Source organism: Dermacentor albipictus, chromosome 7 (assembly GCF_038994185.2).
Source record: "Dermacentor albipictus isolate Rhodes 1998 colony chromosome 7, USDA_Dalb.pri_finalv2, whole genome shotgun sequence".
Classification (NCBI taxonomy): Eukaryota; Metazoa; Arthropoda; class Arachnida; order Ixodida; family Ixodidae; genus Dermacentor; species Dermacentor albipictus.
Genome location: NC_091827.1, coordinates 123,153,524 through 123,171,344, shown reverse-complemented (window position 1 = coordinate 123,171,344; position 17,821 = coordinate 123,153,524). Strand labels below are relative to the sequence as shown.

The following is a 17,821-nucleotide window of genomic DNA, read 5'->3' as shown; positions in this document are numbered from 1 at the left end:
ATTCTCAAATAGAAAATTTTACAATCACGTCTTTCTCCAGGTGATAGAGGGGGATAAATAATTTAGACAAATGAAGTATTCTTTCAAATGTGTTTTTTTTTCGTTAATTTAGGGATAATGTGCTCAACATGAGAAAACAAAATGAATGTCTAACTGAGTTTATTTTAATTTCGTGCAGGAGCCCAAGCGATGGTACGTCAGTGTGGTGCCACGGATTCCAATTTATTTTCTAGTATTCAGACGGTTTACCGCGGCGCAACAAAATTTCTTGAAACCTGCCAGTCCGGCCTTGTGTAGCCGAGCGTAGCTAAGCGATAAGCCAGGCCCTAGCAGGCGCCATCCACGGCGTGAGCTGGCGCGGAAACTTCGCGAGCTTGCCGCCCTTCTTGCGTTCCTCTATGCGTGGACATCCTGGCATTGCGGTATGCTTCTAATACAGACCGAATAATTTCACTCTGCTCATTTAACACACCCGTCAGAAATAGGGAGGCAAACAAAGTTGCGCGAGAAGAAGCTCAAAGCCACGCACCGGGCAAGCGAATGAAAAAACGATTGGCTTTGTGTACAGGTGTTGTCTGTTAATTGCACCTCGCCTTTTTATTTTCTCTCTTATTATTTTGCTGTGTTCACAAGTGCCTTTAGTTTACCCGGGTGATGCAAATTGTGGTCGTTGCCAGCCGGCCGTAGCTCTTGCCTCATTCGTCTTTGAATAACTAGCTGTTTTTATTTATTGTGATTTCTTGACGATGGCCTGCCTCCCGCCTTTTCGACAGTGTATATATTTCCGATCCATCGAATAAAACCACCCGCTCATAGCCAGTGTCCATGCTTGTAATCCGGCGTACCTGCGCTTGTTCGCTCATCATGTACATGTTATTGAACTCGAAGGACGCCAGGAAAAGGGCCCGTGTCTAACAATGTTTAGCCAAATAAACCAAATCCATACTGCTGGTGTGAAAGTTGCGCCCTCTTCGCATTTCGCTGCTGGGATCGCACCTCCACGGGGCTGGCGGCAATCAGAGCCATGTAGACAAGAGCCAACGAATCAGAGCCATGCACTGTACACAATTTATGAATATAACGTAAAGTTAACTGCTTATCTGAATAAATGAGTCAGTACAGCTGAGCACCTGTATTTCGAAGTGTTCAAGCCATGAAGGACCTACAGTAGTCACTGTGAAGCATCAGTCCTCCAAAGCGATAACGTATTTTTGGAATGACGAAGACTACTTTCCGAGTGCGCAAAGCTTTGGTGGTGGCAACAAAAAGTCCCAGGCTGCGTAAACAATGTGGCGGTCATCGGCCCAGATGAAAGCTGGCGTACAATGCGCCTCACGCAAACGTTTCCCCCTACGTGGAAACTCCGGTAGCCGTGCGTATGTGAAAGCCGACATGCGAACACTGCGTAAGAAGAACTGCCGGCTCACGTAGTACTGCTCGCCCTGTTCGAGGTCCTCCAGAATGGCAGCATCCGTGCGGCAGACGCTAGTGCACCTGGGAAAAACAAAGTCATTTCGATTGTCTAAAACATGACGTGTGTTTTCATTGCCGCTTTGCTTGCGGCGCATGCTGTACGCTAAGCCTTCGAGACATGTTTTGCTTTTCAACAGAGGGGCGTCGCTGAATTGAACACCGCCTATTGCGCTTACTCAGCATGCACTATAATGCCTAAAAGTGGCTTTTCGTTTTCTTTTTTTTAATTGAAAGTGTTCAACGCCAACTGCAACAATATTTTCAGCCGCATAAAAAGCCTGTAGTTAATGTAGGCGGAAAATAGCCTCCTCTCAAAATTGTTCGTGTGGATGCTAGGAGATGGCTCATGGAGACCTAGCAAAATTAGATGTCCTTGATACCAAAACTGAAAATACCCCCCTCCCCCCCACACACACATACACACACAAAAAAAGAAGACAAAACGCAATCACCACTCGCTGGGAATGACGCCTAACTCACAACGTGGGACTCTTCGGTAATGCCTCCAAAAAAGGCTCTGAAGAACCAACGGCTGTACGGCGCGCACGGAAAGATATCGCAGGAAATGTGCTGGGACTCATAGACTACGGGGAACTCCGTCGCCCGAGCCCCCTCCGGGGTTTTCGGGGGAGGGAGGCGATGCCAAAGCAAGCCCTCCCCTCCCCCCGAAGTGTCATTGTCAAAGTCCTGTTACTCACTTCATTTCAGGTTTATTTTGATACCGGTCCCACAAGGGCAAAAACATGGTATTAACTTCCTAATTCTTTAAGCTTTAATGTCATTTGCGTGTTGCCACACGTGCAAATCAAATGGCATTCGCCTTAAGGCCATTGATCACGGAAGGCGTTCACCAGAACTCATTCGAATGAAAAATACGTACTCTCGACAAAATTGCTTGCTCAGTGCGGTTTACGTAAATTATTTGAAACGACATCCTATTTAGCTAGAAACAAAATTATCAGGTGTTTAGGCCATAGTGTGCTTATCTCTGCATTTCACTAGACTTGAAAGCAGGTTCAACTTGTAAATGCATGTTTATATTTTGAAGATTACCCTTCTGAAAGTGTTTATTACTCACCGGTGTTTGGGACCAACCGTTAGAGTAGGGCACGGACTCCCAGCACGAGCAGCATTCACAGTCAAGAGCGCTGAAGAGGACGACCTACTAGAAAGCGCTGGAGAGGACGACCCACTATATCGTTCCAATACTCTACAATTACTCCCGGGAACGAAAAGGGCGACCTAATCCGGGGACCAAACAGCTTGTCACTATGGGTGAGTCATAGTACGTCTTGAGGCGGTCGGCGTTGACAATGTCTCGTTGACAAGGTCTCGGACGGTTCAACGGGCTTGATCAAGTAGTTGACCACAGATGTGCATTCGACGACCCGGTAGGGCCCTTCATACTTGGGAAGCAGTTTCGACGTGAGCCGAGGTGCAGTGGAAGTGACCAAGAGGCACACAAGCGCTCCGGGGAGGAACGTGGGTGAAGAAGTGGTGTCACCGCAAACGACCTTCTGGCACTCTTGGCCATTTGAAGTAAAGGCCCGCGCGATATCGCGACACCCTTAGGCGTGTCTCGCTGTGGCAGAAGTAGGCGCACACTGAGATACACCCGGCTTGTACGGAAGGATTGTGTTGATTGTGCGCGATGGGCACCGGCCGTACAATAACAAAAAGGGTGAAAGGCCAGTGGTGCTCTTAGTGGCCGTATTGTAGGCGTAGGTTGCGAAGGTCTGAGTGGCATCCCAATGTGCGTGGTCGGAGGCTACGTACATTGCGAGCAAGTCGCCAAGGGTACGGTTAAAGTGTTCTGTGAGGCCACTGATCTGCGGATGCTACGCAGTAGTTGTGCAGTGCACAACGTGGCACCAGACACGTCCGCGATCTCTGAGCAACTCCTGGGGCGGTCTATGACGCAGTATCAATCGGTGAAGCAGAAAGGAGGCAACATCGCGCGCTGTAGCTGCCACGAGAGAGGCAGTTTCGGCGTATCGCGTGAGGTGTTAAACAGCCACGGTGGCCCAGCGGTTACTAAGCAGATGTCAGGGGAAGTGGCACATACAATTCGAAGCCGACGCGCCTGAACGGCCGGGTAGGGCAAGGACACGGTTGCAGACCGGCTGGCGAAGGTGCAGTGAAGATTTCCGACGCTGACAATCGGGGCATGAGCGAACGAACTTCTGAACGTAACTGTACATACCGTGCCAGTAGTACACCTGTGGAATGCGCTGGTAAGTTTTGAATAATCCTTAGTGTGCACACCGGGGGGCAGAGCGCATGTGACAGAGAGCAGGACCGCACGGCGGGCGGCAGTCGGGGTCCACGCAGGAAGTCTGCAGAACGGAGAGGCACACTTGGAGAGAGCGGCTGGGTCCTCGCGACGACTTCAGCGTCAGTTGTGCAGCTGCAAGGAGACGTTGGCTCTGGTTTGGCAAGACTGGGGATTTCCTGCTCGATCGCGCTACGTAGTGGAGGCGTAAAATTCCATGCAGTCTGTTGGACATGCGGCGGCGGAGTGAAGGATATCAAGGAGAGCTGGCGTGCAACTTGCTGCCGAACGAACGCTTTCATTTCAGTAAGCAACGCTGACTGGTCGGAGATTATAGCGAAACCAGCAAGGTCGCAAAAGGAAGGGCGACGCGTCGACGAGCACTGCCTGTGTAGCTGCTCGTAATTTTGGCACAGAGTGATGATGTTTGTTACGGACTGGATTCTTGGCAAATAGCATGTTGAAAGCATCGTCCTTTTGAGACATTTAGCATCCCTGTAAAGATATTTATGATTTTGTAGGACTCCGACGTCGTCGCATGGACTTCCTTACAAAAGTTCAGAATACCCTCAACGTAGCTGGGGAATGATTCACCCGGCTGCTGTGCACGTTCTCAAAAACACGATTCCGCTGGCGGCTTGCGCACTGCACGGCAACCAAATGCACAGCCACTAAAGAGGTCCTGAACGAGGACCATGTCGGAAAGTCGGTCGCATGGTTGTTGTACCAGAGACTGGCGACACCCGCGAGATGAAGAGCACGTTGCTCAGTTTGGCGGGCTCGTCGTATTTGTTGTGGGCGCTTACCCTTCATATGTGGTCAGCCCGTCCTCGACTTCGATGTGGTTCGCATCGCTGAAAATGGCACGGTCGCTGTGGCGCGACACACCACATCACAGGACCTACGGTGGAGGTGCTGGGATGGAATAGGCAGCGTTTGCTGGGATGCGTCTTCCGGCATGGTTGAGCGTAGGGTACGGCATCGAAGTTCCAGGGTTGAAGGTGTAAGCCGAAGCACCCTCCACCAATTGTAAAGGCGTTTATTAGTCACCGGCATTTGGGTCCGAGCGTTAGAGCAGGGCACGGATTCCCAGCACGAGCAGCATTCACGAACAAAAGGCCTGAAACGGACGACCCACGAGAAAGCGCCTGAGAGGACGACCCACTACGTCGTTCCAATCCTTCTCTACACCGTAAAATTGCTCGCTTCAGAAAACGTTATTGGATGAAATGTCATAAAGCTTGGACGTGTGGCAGCTCCACTGAGAAAAAATTTCATTTAGAAACGTAAGGCCTTAACTACTGAATCCCATTTTCTGCACCCGTGGGGCACGGATTGCCTCCACCTTTTCACTTAAGACTTTATTGCGGCGAATAGCGTAGTGCATCATTATTGACGCGGACGTTAACACCATTTAATTCCTACTTTCGCTGTATTTCTACAATTCCTGACAATAGGAGGACAAGCGCATTAGAACCAAAGCGGCGGCTACGTCATGCGCATTTTTTCACTTTAACATTATTTAAAAATTAATTTCCACAGTGAAAAGAATGCGGAAACATAATAGATTTAAATATATAATCAGGACAAAGTTTATTATGTTTTTAGAGAGAAGTAGGTAGCCGCCTACTTAGGTATGGATAACTTATGCCTGAAGATTGAATATGTTGCTCTATGTTCACCTTGCTTCAAATGGGTTTGCGTGCCTTTTTGACCATGAAAGAAAAAGGAAACCTGCAGACTTCAGCTACCCCTTCGGCTGAGATATTTATCCATGGCGCCTGAAATGCACGTGAATTATATGTATCAGTATTTCTTCTCTTTCCAGTGGGAAATGCCAAGCACACATGAAAAAAGCACTCACCTAATGAGTTACAACATTTATTAAGGATGGAAAGATCGCCAATTGCACGCAGAGGTCAAGAATATATATAATTCACTCAATAACCGAAACGGGCCAAGCAGGATTCCCTCGAAATCAGAATCAATAGCAGTCATGCGCAGCAGCGCTTATTCTCGGACTCACAATAAATAAAAAAAACAAATAAACAAAAAACAAGGGGCTCCAGTTTCGCCGGAGAGGTTCGCATGATTGGCAAACTGGGTCACCGCCGCTCTGGGCTACGCAGGGACACTCATTATGATTTGTCTTATGTACGTTCGACCCATACTGGAATCTGGGCGATTTTTATTCGCTGTTGGGCCAGCGTAAAAGATCAGTCCCCTCATTCTTCTAAAGCGAGAGGATCTATGGATTTGTCTTAGTTTGCCAAAATTTCTTGCTGATAATGTTTTACATCAGATGCCACAATTCCAAAACTTATTTGCAGATTCTGCATTATGATAACAACCTTCTTGAACATTCACGTATATCGATTAAGACGATCGCAGTATCTATTCATTAAGGAATTATCTGTGTTCTTTGAAGAAACGTGGTCGCGTCTATACAATCCGCTTGTTCTTTTTGCGCAAACACAACTAACCATTAAATGCTCAGATACGGGAGATTATTCCCCTAAAGAAAGCCGTAAATACTATATTAATATTGAATTTAACGACATATATCCTCAACAAAACAGATTTGTGGGCTAGTTGGTATTGTACGTTAATATTTTTAGCGCAAAGAAACGCACAACACGAGAGAAGGCACGCCGGACACAGCGCTGTGTCCTGCGTGCCTTCTCCCGTGTCGTGCCTTTCTTTAATGCTAAACAATATTGGGTGATTCCACGAGAGATCAACACGGGCCAAAAATTTCATAGTTTAGATTTTATTGAATATTTTATATTTTATGCGCATATCACTAGGTAGCACTAAAGTGAACGTGGCTTCCTTGCCAAACGAATATTTCAGGAGGAAAAAAATAAAGAGATTCTTCAGTGTGGAGGTGCCTATTTAATGCACAAGGCATTTTCACAAATTCACAACGATGTGAAATGCAGTATGTTGTAGCTACAAAGAATACATTCTTGTGTGTAAAAGCTAGACGTGAAGAAGGGTCAGCTAGCACTGTTTCAGGCTTCCGAGCAAAACGGAAGGGTTTTTAAAAATTGCTTAATTTGCTACAATCTTAAAAAGTTGCTATATTTACGATTTTTATCAACTAAACCAATACATGTAGCCTTTTGAAATTTGCTGGACTGCGACACCTTAACCTATTCAGCAATTGGGCTGAATATTTATGCTGTATCACAAATTCCCATTTCTACAACTCGCCTCAGATTTGAAGTTTTGACAAAAATGAACGCTATTTGAAAATGAAAATAAAAAAACCCCGCGTAATTTTTTCCCAAAATCTCGTAAACGACTATTCACAGGCACGTGAAAAAGAATATTAAAAAACGTGTTGCATTATTTTGTTTGTAATCACAATACAGGTGGTAGAAATGAGAGCTTTGCCAGAATGCAGCAAGGTGCTGAGCAAAAGGAACATCGGGGTAAAAAGAGCGTGCATGCAGCTCTGACTTGCCTAAACTTTACCGTAATGGCGACGTAAAGCCAGTTCTGGTAAACTATAATTATTTCAACCACACCGTTCTAAAATGTCTGAATTTCCGACATAAATTCTTGGAGTCACGCCTCTCCTCGGCCATCATTGGCGCCCATATTTAGTTCACGCTTTCAGATGCGGCTGCTGTAATAATCGTCTCTTTTCATCGAGTTGATAGAGTGCAGAAGAATGGGAAGTGAATGCACGGGAGGCGATGAATTCTTACCGGAAGAAGACGAACTGGGAGGTAGCAAGAAGTGCCACTTGAAACTTTGCCTCACGTTCATCAGCAGAAGTCGGATTCGCGACGAAGGAACTTTCGCCCGGTGCTAAAGCAAATTCAACTCGGTGGCACTGCAAGGTCCAAATCTTACTTCGTATAGTGCAAGCTCCATTCGGACTCCTAAGGTACCAAATACGGCATGTGCACCGAATGGTGCGCCAAATTTATAGAAACCTATGACGTGCTCTTCGAACCAAAAACGAATGCGCTTGTTGACTCTACTGCGAAGGCAGCTGGAGCGCCGAAAAGTTCAAGCTCTCATTCCAAATTTGTCAGCCTACATTACATACAAATCCCGACGTTGGCGCGAGAAACGTGGAATATGGTCAACACCAGACGCCCCTGAGAAAACACGGTTGAACCCAACAGACGTTTAGACCGCTGTGGAATATTATACCAAAGACGAGCATGGATGTGCTCGGCAGAGTCCGAACAAAAAGTACGTAGTATCTGTTTCGATTGATGAAAACAAACAGTATGCTGCCAAGAGATGCATGACCCGCTCGGTACGGGAGACATGTGGTCTCTTTAAGGAAGCCAATCCGGATACATCTACTGGGCTCTCAAAGCTTCATTCTCTCCGGCCGAAATGGGTTCTTCTTGCTCCACAACCAGAAGTGTACCTTTGCATGTATTGCGCCAACGCCACACAGTGTGTTTCCGCGCTAGAAGAGCTCATTGAAGGTGCCTGCACAATTACCCACCTCAATGAACTATGTCTTTGCACCTCGCCCACGACCAATTCTTTCCTGGGCGATTGTGATTATTGTGCAAATGAGGATGCTTTTACTTCTACAACTTTGGTAATCCCTGAAGAGACAGAGGTAAACAATGCGGTATGGGAGAATGGCGACCTCGTCAAAAAGACACCAAAGGCTACTACCTTTCTCCAGGAGCTTGGTGCATGGCTTGTCATGTGGATCACCCATGATCATATAAGGGCATTCAGGCATCAGCAATACACGACGCCAAACGGAATCAACAGCACGGATACCGTGTCTTTGACTTGGCAGCGAATTGGACAGCTGTTGTACCGAACGGCGTACAATCCTACCATTGGCACAAAAAAACAGGTCTCGCTATTTACGTGTGTCGTCACGAGTAGCGGATCCACTCAATGTTTTGCGGTTCTCAGTGATGACGTATGTCATGATGCTGCACACGCTTGCTTTGCGCTGGAAAAAATCTATGAGCGCATGAAGGAAGAACTTCAGCTTGGCAAACATGCTACATACGTGTCTGACGGCGCCAGTAGCCATTTCAAAAACAACTATCAGCTTTAGCAGCTGTCACAGAAGGAGCACGCGTCAAATTGGCTTTTTTTGGCCACAGGACATGGCAAAAACTCTTGCGATGGTGTTGGTGGCTTAGTAAAGCACCAAACCTCGCTGTACAATCTCGTAGCAGACAGCATTACAGTCATTAGGTCAGCCTCTGAAATGGTGGCGCAGATCGCCGCAACGCTGAAAAACGTAAAACTGCTCTATGCAGATGTGGATAAAGTAGAGAACTTTCGCCGCCTCAAAAGGAACCGGTGGAAATCTTTGCCACGTGTTCCGGGCATACGGTTATGGCACATTTGGTTAAGCGAGCCTGACGCCACTAATTTCGATCGTGTTGTATTAGTGTCTCGCACTGCTGCAGGTTTTTGGAAAAGGATCAAGCTTTTCTGAGCGTATATAGCGGGTATGCTCGAAGTTCCTTGTGCCCTCTCCCGGCCGCCATGCGGCGTGTGCGGATCGTCAATAAGTGTGCACTGACAGGTCAGTAAGTCAACAGGCAAACAACTGTGCCACTGCGTATTGGATTCGCTCCATTAGAACTGCGTGATCTGGCCCTCTGGATCAGCTGGTCCTATAGAAAAATGCGGAAAGAGCTGCCAGTACTGCAGCGCTTCGTAAACTTAGGACGTGTTCTCAGCACACTATCATCATTTAGCATTCGTCAGTGGTGCTTCAACAACTATCCCATACATTGTATACCAGCAAGTTTGGCCGAAAGTTCATCTGGTCCTGCCAATACTTCAATGAAGAAACAAATGCTCTACTTGAGGCTTTGCACAGAAGGCAATTTCCTCAAGAGTGCGCCGATCAGGTAATGTTTCGCAAAAGACCCAAGTATCTGAAAGAGGAAGTCTCGTGCTCCTTTCCAGCTTTTCTAAGAACGTGTGAACTTTCGGACAAGTGGTGATTCTTAGGGAGTGTGAACTTTTGATTATGTGGTATTCTAACAGGTCATTTCTTTTTCTTCAGAGGCGGTAAAATAAGCAATCGCTCGAACTATCTGCCAGCTAACCCTGCCTTAACCAACACCATCGCCACTCCCACCACCGCCTCTTAGGTTGCATAATGACGTTCATGTAATGACCAGTACGACAATTTAAGAGGCATTTACCTGCCGTGCATTCTGTTACCTGTGTACATGTATGCAGAGTTAACTGTTAATTCGGTAGCACACAAAGAAATAAAAACCCTGCATTAACAGAAGGCACAAATTATCTACGCTGCAAGGCGCACGCACTTGCTGTTAAATAAAATGAGCCACGTAATGGTTACGCTGACGCTTCGTTATTCCCATGCAAGCGAGTAAGTAGTGTACTAAACGCACTTTTATGCAGAAGTACTAATTATAAGGTCAAAACTGGCTTTACGTCACCATTACGGTAAAGTTTAGGCAAGTCAGAGCATTATGCACGCTCTTTTTACCCCGATGTTCCTTTTGCTCAGCACCTTGCTGCATTCTGGCAAAGCTCTCATTTCTACCACCTGTATTGTGATTAGAAACAAAATAATGCAACACGTTTTTTATTATTCTTTTTCACGTGCCTGTGAATAGTTGTTTACGAGATTTTGGGAAAACTTTACGCTGGGTTTTTTTATTTTCATTTTCAAATAGCGTTCATTTTTGTCAAAACTTCAAATCTGAGGCGAGTTGTAGAAATGGGAATTTGTGATACAGCATAAATATTCAGCCCAATTGCTGAATAGGTTAAGGTGTCGCAGTCCAGCAAATTTCAAAAGGCTACATGTATTGGTTTAGTTGATAAAAATCATAAATATAGCAACTTTTTAAGATTGTAGCAAATTAAGCAATTTTTTAAAAACCCTTCCGTTTTGCACGGAAGCCTGAAACAGTGCTAGCTGACCCTTCTTCACGTCTAGCTTTTACACACAAGAATGTATTCTTTGTAGCTACAACATACTGCATTTCACATCGTTGTGAATTTGTGAAAATGCCTTGTGCATTAAATAGGCACCTCCACACTGAAGAATCTCTTTATTTTTTTCCTCCTGAAATATTCGTTTGGCAAGGAAGCCACGTTCACTTTAGTGCTACCTAGTGATATGCGCATAAAATATAAAATATTCAATAAAATCTAAACTATGAAATTTTTGGCCCGTGTTGATCTCTCGTGGAATCACCCTATTGACATATATCCTTCCAACGCTAAACTTCAGCCAACTAGATATTTAAGCGGCTTATTACAATAATAATTTAGTGCAATTGAAAATCGATCATGCAATAGCGACGGATGTATCCTCGTGTGAAAAGAAAGCAGGTGTAGCCATTTTTTCGGAGGCGCTATCCTGGTCGTATTCAATGCGACTTCCTGATTTTACGCCTATATTTCAAGCAGAATTAAAAGCAATGCCTTAAGCCCTTCGAAAAACTTCGTGGAAATTCTCTGGCAGCTGTAATAGTGGCCTATTTGCTCTCACTTTGGACAGCACTCACCTCATACTCACGCAGTACTTCTTTGAATGGACTAAAAGCATTCATCCCTTCGACCTTACATCTGGTGCGCTTGATATTGGTACCAGGTCACCGTAATTTTTTGAAAATGAAATGACCGGGACACGCGCACGTTTATACCTAGATGGACCAGTCATGTATGTTCTGCCGACTTCTGCTTAATATTAATGGGGTTAGATTGAGAAAATTGTCCCTTAAGATACTGTGCAAGACAGACATTCCAAATAAAACATTTAAACCATTTGCTGCACCCTTGCGAAAATCAATGGTGTCCCACACATAAATTTAATATCTCCCTCACAAAATTACGATGCCGTATTCCACCACTAAAGGTTTGTCCTCACAGGCCACGCCCGGCACTGTCTCCTCGATGTGATTTCGTCAGAGAACCTGAAACCACCGATTATTTTTATAACCCTGTCATCGTTTCACAATGCAGAAGAAGAAATATTTTGAAACTCCGAAAATTAGGCATTGCTATAAGCACTGAAAATATTCCCTCCTTTGGGGCAGTTTCATCTGGTTTTATCCACAGGAACGTATGCATGGCCGTATGCGAGTTCCTTGGTGACAGAATACCTAGTTAACTTAAGCAACGACTATTTATTACATTTCAAAGCTGGAATTCGTGTTCACTTACTGATTTATTATTTATTATTTTACAAAATTACAATGAACTTGTTTAACATTCCGTACAGATGGTTAACCAGCGAAGCTGAAACGTGCGGCCCCGGTGTTTGACTGGGTAAATCGCGACGACTCAGTAAAGTATTTCTCAATTATTGGTTACATGTTTGTTTTTCTTGATGAGATTACACTCACGTTCGGATATGACGGAGAGAACGACGTGAGTGACGGTATGCCTGCAGTACGCCGTTGTAGCTTGCGTTCAGAGTATTGAGTTTGCTGGGCGGCGTGCTTAGCAGCATCCGCTCGGCATTGCCGCTTGCGATTCTTCAAAATTGAATTCATCACCTCTATCATCATCAGCTTATTCTATGTCTAATGTCTACTGCAGGACGAAGGGCTCTCCCTGCGATCTCCAATTACCCCTGTCCTGCGCCAACACATTCCAACCAGCGCCCATGAATTTCGTGAGTTCATCGCTCCACCTAGTCTTCTGCCATCATCGACTGCGATTCCCTTCGTTTGATACCCATTCTGTCACCCTAATGGTCCAACGGTTGTCTAACCTCCGCAGTACATAACCTGCCCAGCTCCCTGTTTTTCTCCTAATGTCAATTAGAATATCATCTACACCCGTTTGCTCTCTGATCCAAACCACTCTCTTTCTATCCCTTAACGTTATGCCTAGCATTCTTCGTTCCATCGCTCTTTGCGCGGTCGTTAACTTGGTCTCAAGCTTCTTTGTCAACCTCCAAGTCTCTGCGCCTTATGTCAGCACCAGTAAAATGCACTTACTGTACACCTTACTCTTTAATGATAATGATAAGCTTCCAGTCAGCAGCTGACAATATCGGCAGTATGGCTCAAAATTAAATCTGTCCGTCACGCAACACAACGAATTCCTCATACCCCTTAGGTGACGAGTCGTACTCCGGTAAACGCGGCCTCCCCACTACGCCGACAGAACAGAAATGAAATTATACGCTGGAACGACGACAGCGACGGAGCCAGCTGCAGAAGACGACGACGCTCGATCCACTGCTGATGATGACAGCTTTAGCCAAGTCCGACGACGGCGGCACAGGGACCGCATAAACAGCTTCGCTGTAAAACACACGCTTTCCTATAACCATTTTCCATTTATCCGCCGGCTTCTTGGCCAATCCCCCGCAGTGAATAAGCGCCGTGGTATAGATACCCAAGCGCGCAAGCAAGCAAGGCGAAACAGTAATATTGATAGCCAAGTCAATTACACGAAAAAAGGTTCTTACCGTTTGGGTAGGGAAGGGCGCTGCTTCGTTGCGCTATTTGTAAAACTGCGTAGTCTACGCTGTGAATGTTCCTTATTAATTTTACGCACAAGCCGATTGTCCAGCTCTTCCAATCGACGGTGTCTTTCTGAAGCCACGAAGCAAACGAACGGGGAAAGCGCCCTGTAGTCGAGAAAATCGCGCGCCGGGGGGCTTCTATTTACCCCGAAACCTCGATCGCTGCGCCACCGTGCACCGCCCGCACGTACGACGCTTCTAGGCACTTTTTTGCCGAAGCACCCCGGCACGCGCCCTGGAACCTTCCAGGTGTTTGGTTTGATGTGCCTGGCTTTGCCTGGGTGCGCAGTGTGCTCAGCCCAGCCGGCGTTCGCAGAGTTCAGGTAAGCTTTAATTTTAAATTCGTGAGCATTTCTATGCTTACCCAACGAGAAAAGGGATGAGAGTGTCCTAGATTACCTTGAACTAAAATTCAGCAGCTTTCAAGACACAGATGTTAATATGCTTTGGAATCAATTTAAACAAATATGCGCTTGCTCTCTCGGTAATTTCGTGCCATACAAACTTAAGAAAATAAACAAAATCGAATCCCTGGATAACGAGACACGTCTTGTATCTAAAAAGAAAACTTAACTCCTTCCATGCATTTTTCGCGCCTCCATGTCATCAGCGAATCGACCAGCTGGCTGGCGAACGGCGCGTGTGGTGCACAAGAAAGCTGACACACCGCTGACTTCAAATTATCGTCCTATATCTCTGACTTCTTCGAGCTGTAAGATGCTTGAACGTACCGTCGCTAATTACAAAATCGTGTTTTTAACAGATAACGTCATTCTCTCCTGTCTTCAATATGGTTTTAGGGAGAGCTTTTTTATCGTCACGCAACTAACCTTAGCAATTCACAATTTTTGCAAGCGTTATTGAAAAGTCTGGTCAAACTGACGTCATTTTTTGGGCTTTCAAAAAGCGTTCGACCTTGTTAATCTTCCAGCTAAAATACATTGACCTGCCCTCCTTCTTAATAAACTAGATTTCCGTCTACTTCGCAAACTTACTTCGGGGGTACCATAAGTTAGCTTACTGGGACCACTCTTATTTTTCATTTTTGTTAATGATATTGTTAGCGCCGTAACTGAACCAGTACAAATACGTTTGTTTGCAGACGTAATTTTGTTTGACGAGATTGCTCGCCAAGAGGATCTGGAACTTTTGATTACTAAGCTTCATAACATTTATTCGTGGTGAGAATAGGACATGAAGCTGAATGAAACAGAAATATACATGCAGACAAAAAAAAAAGACGTAGGCGGCCGTTTCCCTATAGTCTTCCAACTGATCCTCTTGTTGAAGTAAATGAATATAAATATTTGGGTGTGACAATAACTAGCAACCTAAGTTAGAATTCTCATGTCTCAAATGTTTGTGCTGCATCATTTCGCAAACTCTGTATTCTGCGCCATAAACTAAAACAAGCACCCCAAGAAAGTAAAGTTCATGCATACAAATCCCTCATCATGCCGAAAATGGAATACGCATGCGCCGTCTGGGATCCACATAATAAACACCATAATAATGCGCAGGAAATGATTCAGCGGAAATCAGTCAGGTTTGTTTTTTCCAAGTACCGCTTAACTGACTCACCAACAACCATCATGCACGATCATGGTATACGGGCAACTAGGGCGGAAAATTCTAAGTACTAAATTTCTTTTTCTACTCACCAATAACAAACTCTCGATCCTTCCTGCTCCATGTGCCCGCCAATAACCACAAGACAAACTAGACATCACCAATCTGAATCCATAACTCCCTATCAAACAAGAACTAATGCATTCAAATCTTCCGTTTTCTCCTGCACTATTGCATAATGGAACACGCTACCATTATCATTCTGAAGGAGCACTGACTCATTTGATCTGATTAATTTTTGATCTGTTAACAGCAATGTGAGCGTTTTGTTTTCTTTTGACTGCATGTATGATTAGTTTTTTGTAATTTTACCACTCCTGCTTGGGCCCGCATGGGCCTGCAGTATTTTGTAAATAAAATAAATTAATAAAACGGTTCCCCCGTCCATCCCGCAACAAGACGACCGTTTCGAGATAGTGCCCGCAGCAGCGAGAGAATTTGCATCTGCGCTGCCTCTCGCTTCAACGCGAACGAAGAGAACAGAGCTCTGACGGTGCTCTCAGCGCACGCCTCGCTCGGCCACTCTCGCAGGTCGCTTTCGTGCTGCGGGCGCGCGCGTCTCTTCAGCACCGAGTAAGCGGCGAGAGCACAACGCAGCCGGCACTCCTTGCGGGCATCGCAGGTCGCTGTCGAGGTGTGGCCCGCGCGGCGGTGCCGTACCAAGCGGCCGCCCGAGTACGTTCAGGGTTCACAGTTGTTCGACGCGGATGGATGAGGCGCGCAAGAGCCATAACGGCTTATAACGATCGGAAATTCATCAGTGCACCTGGTGCCTGCCGCTGCAGTACACTGCTTGCGTCATGAATGCTCTTCCGCCGCCGTCGGCACCAGTTCGTGTCGTCACTGCGATGTCGTTAGTACCGGCCTAACGAAGTTACATAAGATTGGTAATGACACCCGGGTGCGTGGAGATGAGCAAGTGGCACAGTGTTTACCCATACTTAAACAACTCCCAGAGGAATTTCTGCGTGATTTTTTTTCCTCGATGTCGCACGATAGTTTGTCTAATATGCGTTGTGTGTAGCGCCTGCGCCTTGCTACTGATAGTGAGTGAGCAATTTATTTAGGTCCTGAGGGGAAATCAATCCGGCGGCTCCACCGAGGTCGGGGCCGGTCCATCGGCGACGACCCGGGCCCGCTGGACAGCCTTGAGCTGAGCGATCAGTTCTGTGCTTCTGAGCGCTGAGTCCCAGGAAGACTGGTCGGGAAAGTCCGGGCTACTGATACTGATCAGTATCGGTATCAGTAGCAACTGAAAGTTGCTACTGATAAAAACGACGTACAGCGAGAAGGACAAGGACTGCGAGGGACGATACACACTGCGCTGTATATCACCAACTATAGCCAAAGCAACCACCATATTCGCTTTGCTATTGTTTCATCTGACCCGCCGTGGTTGCTCAGTGGCTGTGGTGTTAGGCTGCTGAGCACGAGTTCGCGGGATCGAATCCCCGTCACGGCGGCCGCATTTCGATGGGGGCAAAATGCGAAAACACCCGTGTGCTTAGATTTAGGTGCACGTTAAAGAACTCCAGGTGGTCAAAATTTCCGGAGTCCTCCACTACGGCGTGCCTCATAATCAGAAAGTGCTTTTGGCACGTGAAACCCCATAATTTTTACTTGTTTCGTCTGGAAGAGGGATAGTGATTTAAAGAAGGAAAGGAGACTTGATTGCAGCGATGATAACGCTCGTGGGGCGAGAAACCCTTCATGCCTCACGATTATCCCAGCTTTTGTAGACCGAAGCGCCTCACACACCATGGCCATCTTCGTATTACGTCCCTTTATCTTCTTTTCAAATCTGAAAAATTTCGCCCAGTATTACTTCAGCTTCCGGACGCAACTTTTATAACGAAATAACCTAGGCGGCGTGCTTCAAAAACGTATTTTCTCTTAGCGACAGCTGGCTGAGCAGATTGTGCGCCCAGGCATAACGTCTCCCTAGTTCCACCAAATACCTAGAAGGATCTAGGGCGCTCGCCGTGGCGCTTCGGGGAAAAAGTACCTCCAAACGAGGTACACGCGAGCGGCGCATGACGGCGCAGTGGTCGAGCACTGACTGGGCTTGGGCGTAAATAGAAACACGCCTCCGGGAAACTTAGGAGCGCGAGCGCGCGGCAAATTAAGGCCACCGAAAGGAAAGTGTAGGTAACGTTGAGCGAAGGCGGGAAGAGGCGAAACGTCACAGAGGACGACGGTAGGCCGAGGCGGCGCGGCGTTGACCTCCCATGGCACTTGTTACAGGTATTAACGCGAAAGGGTTGACGGTCCCGTGTCGCAGAAAATCCAGCGACGGCATACGGCATCCAGCGCCGAACGTCGTTTCGGCAAAAAGATTTTCGAACCACCCATACCCAGGCGCCCCATGTGACGTAAGAAGCTACTGAACTAGTTGAATTTATCAAGCCAAGATATGTAGAAAACCGTAAAGTACGATTTACAGACAACCTACAGACATGATAGCGTCGGAATGTAATTTAAATATACGCGAAAACAATTCTGTTGCGTGAAAATTCAAACAAACCCCTTTTCCAGCGATTATACTGACACGTATACTTATCTTTATCGGGCAACCACGTTTCGCAGCCTAACAAAAGTAATCGCACAGCGTGGGACGCGCCTGTATGGACCGAAGTTTCTGGAACGTTATCGATGCTTCTATCTGCTGTCTGTTGTCGCTGAACGTTATGTTATCTGATTGCATCACTTGACGCGAATGGTGTAGAACTTTGTGGAAGGCATGCGGGTCCGAACGATTAGTCTGGAACATTCGATGACTGCTCTATAAAAGCCGACGCGCTCCACCCGCTGATCAGATTTTCGACGATCGCCGACCGTGTTCGCCGCTATCGTTGTGCTATAAGTGCAGCCTGTTTTGTGGGCACAGGTTCGCCCAATAAAAGTTAGTTTTGTCTATCACAGCATTGCTACTGTGTTCTTAACGTCACCACCACGTGACATCTGGT

General features: G+C 46.4%; 1 protein-coding gene across 14 annotated transcripts in view; it reads right to left on the bottom strand.

Annotated features, from left to right (window-relative positions):
• Window positions 1-17,821, bottom strand: part of LOC139048142 (uncharacterized) — a 401,037-nt gene that overhangs the window by 24,606 nt on the left and 358,610 nt on the right. For 13 of the 14 annotated variants that reach the window (XR_011507573.1, XR_011507572.1, XR_011507575.1 and 10 more), the window contains one exon: window positions 1,428-1,494. Coding sequence is in view for 9 of the 14 variants with exons in the window: in XM_070522653.1 (XP_070378754.1) it covers window positions 1,428-1,494 (67 nt within the window). In the remaining 5 variants the exon portion in view is untranslated. Of the gene's footprint in view, window positions 1-1,427; window positions 1,495-4,551; window positions 4,866-17,821 lie in introns of all 14 variants that reach the window. The other variant, XR_011507571.1, reaches the window with a different exon arrangement.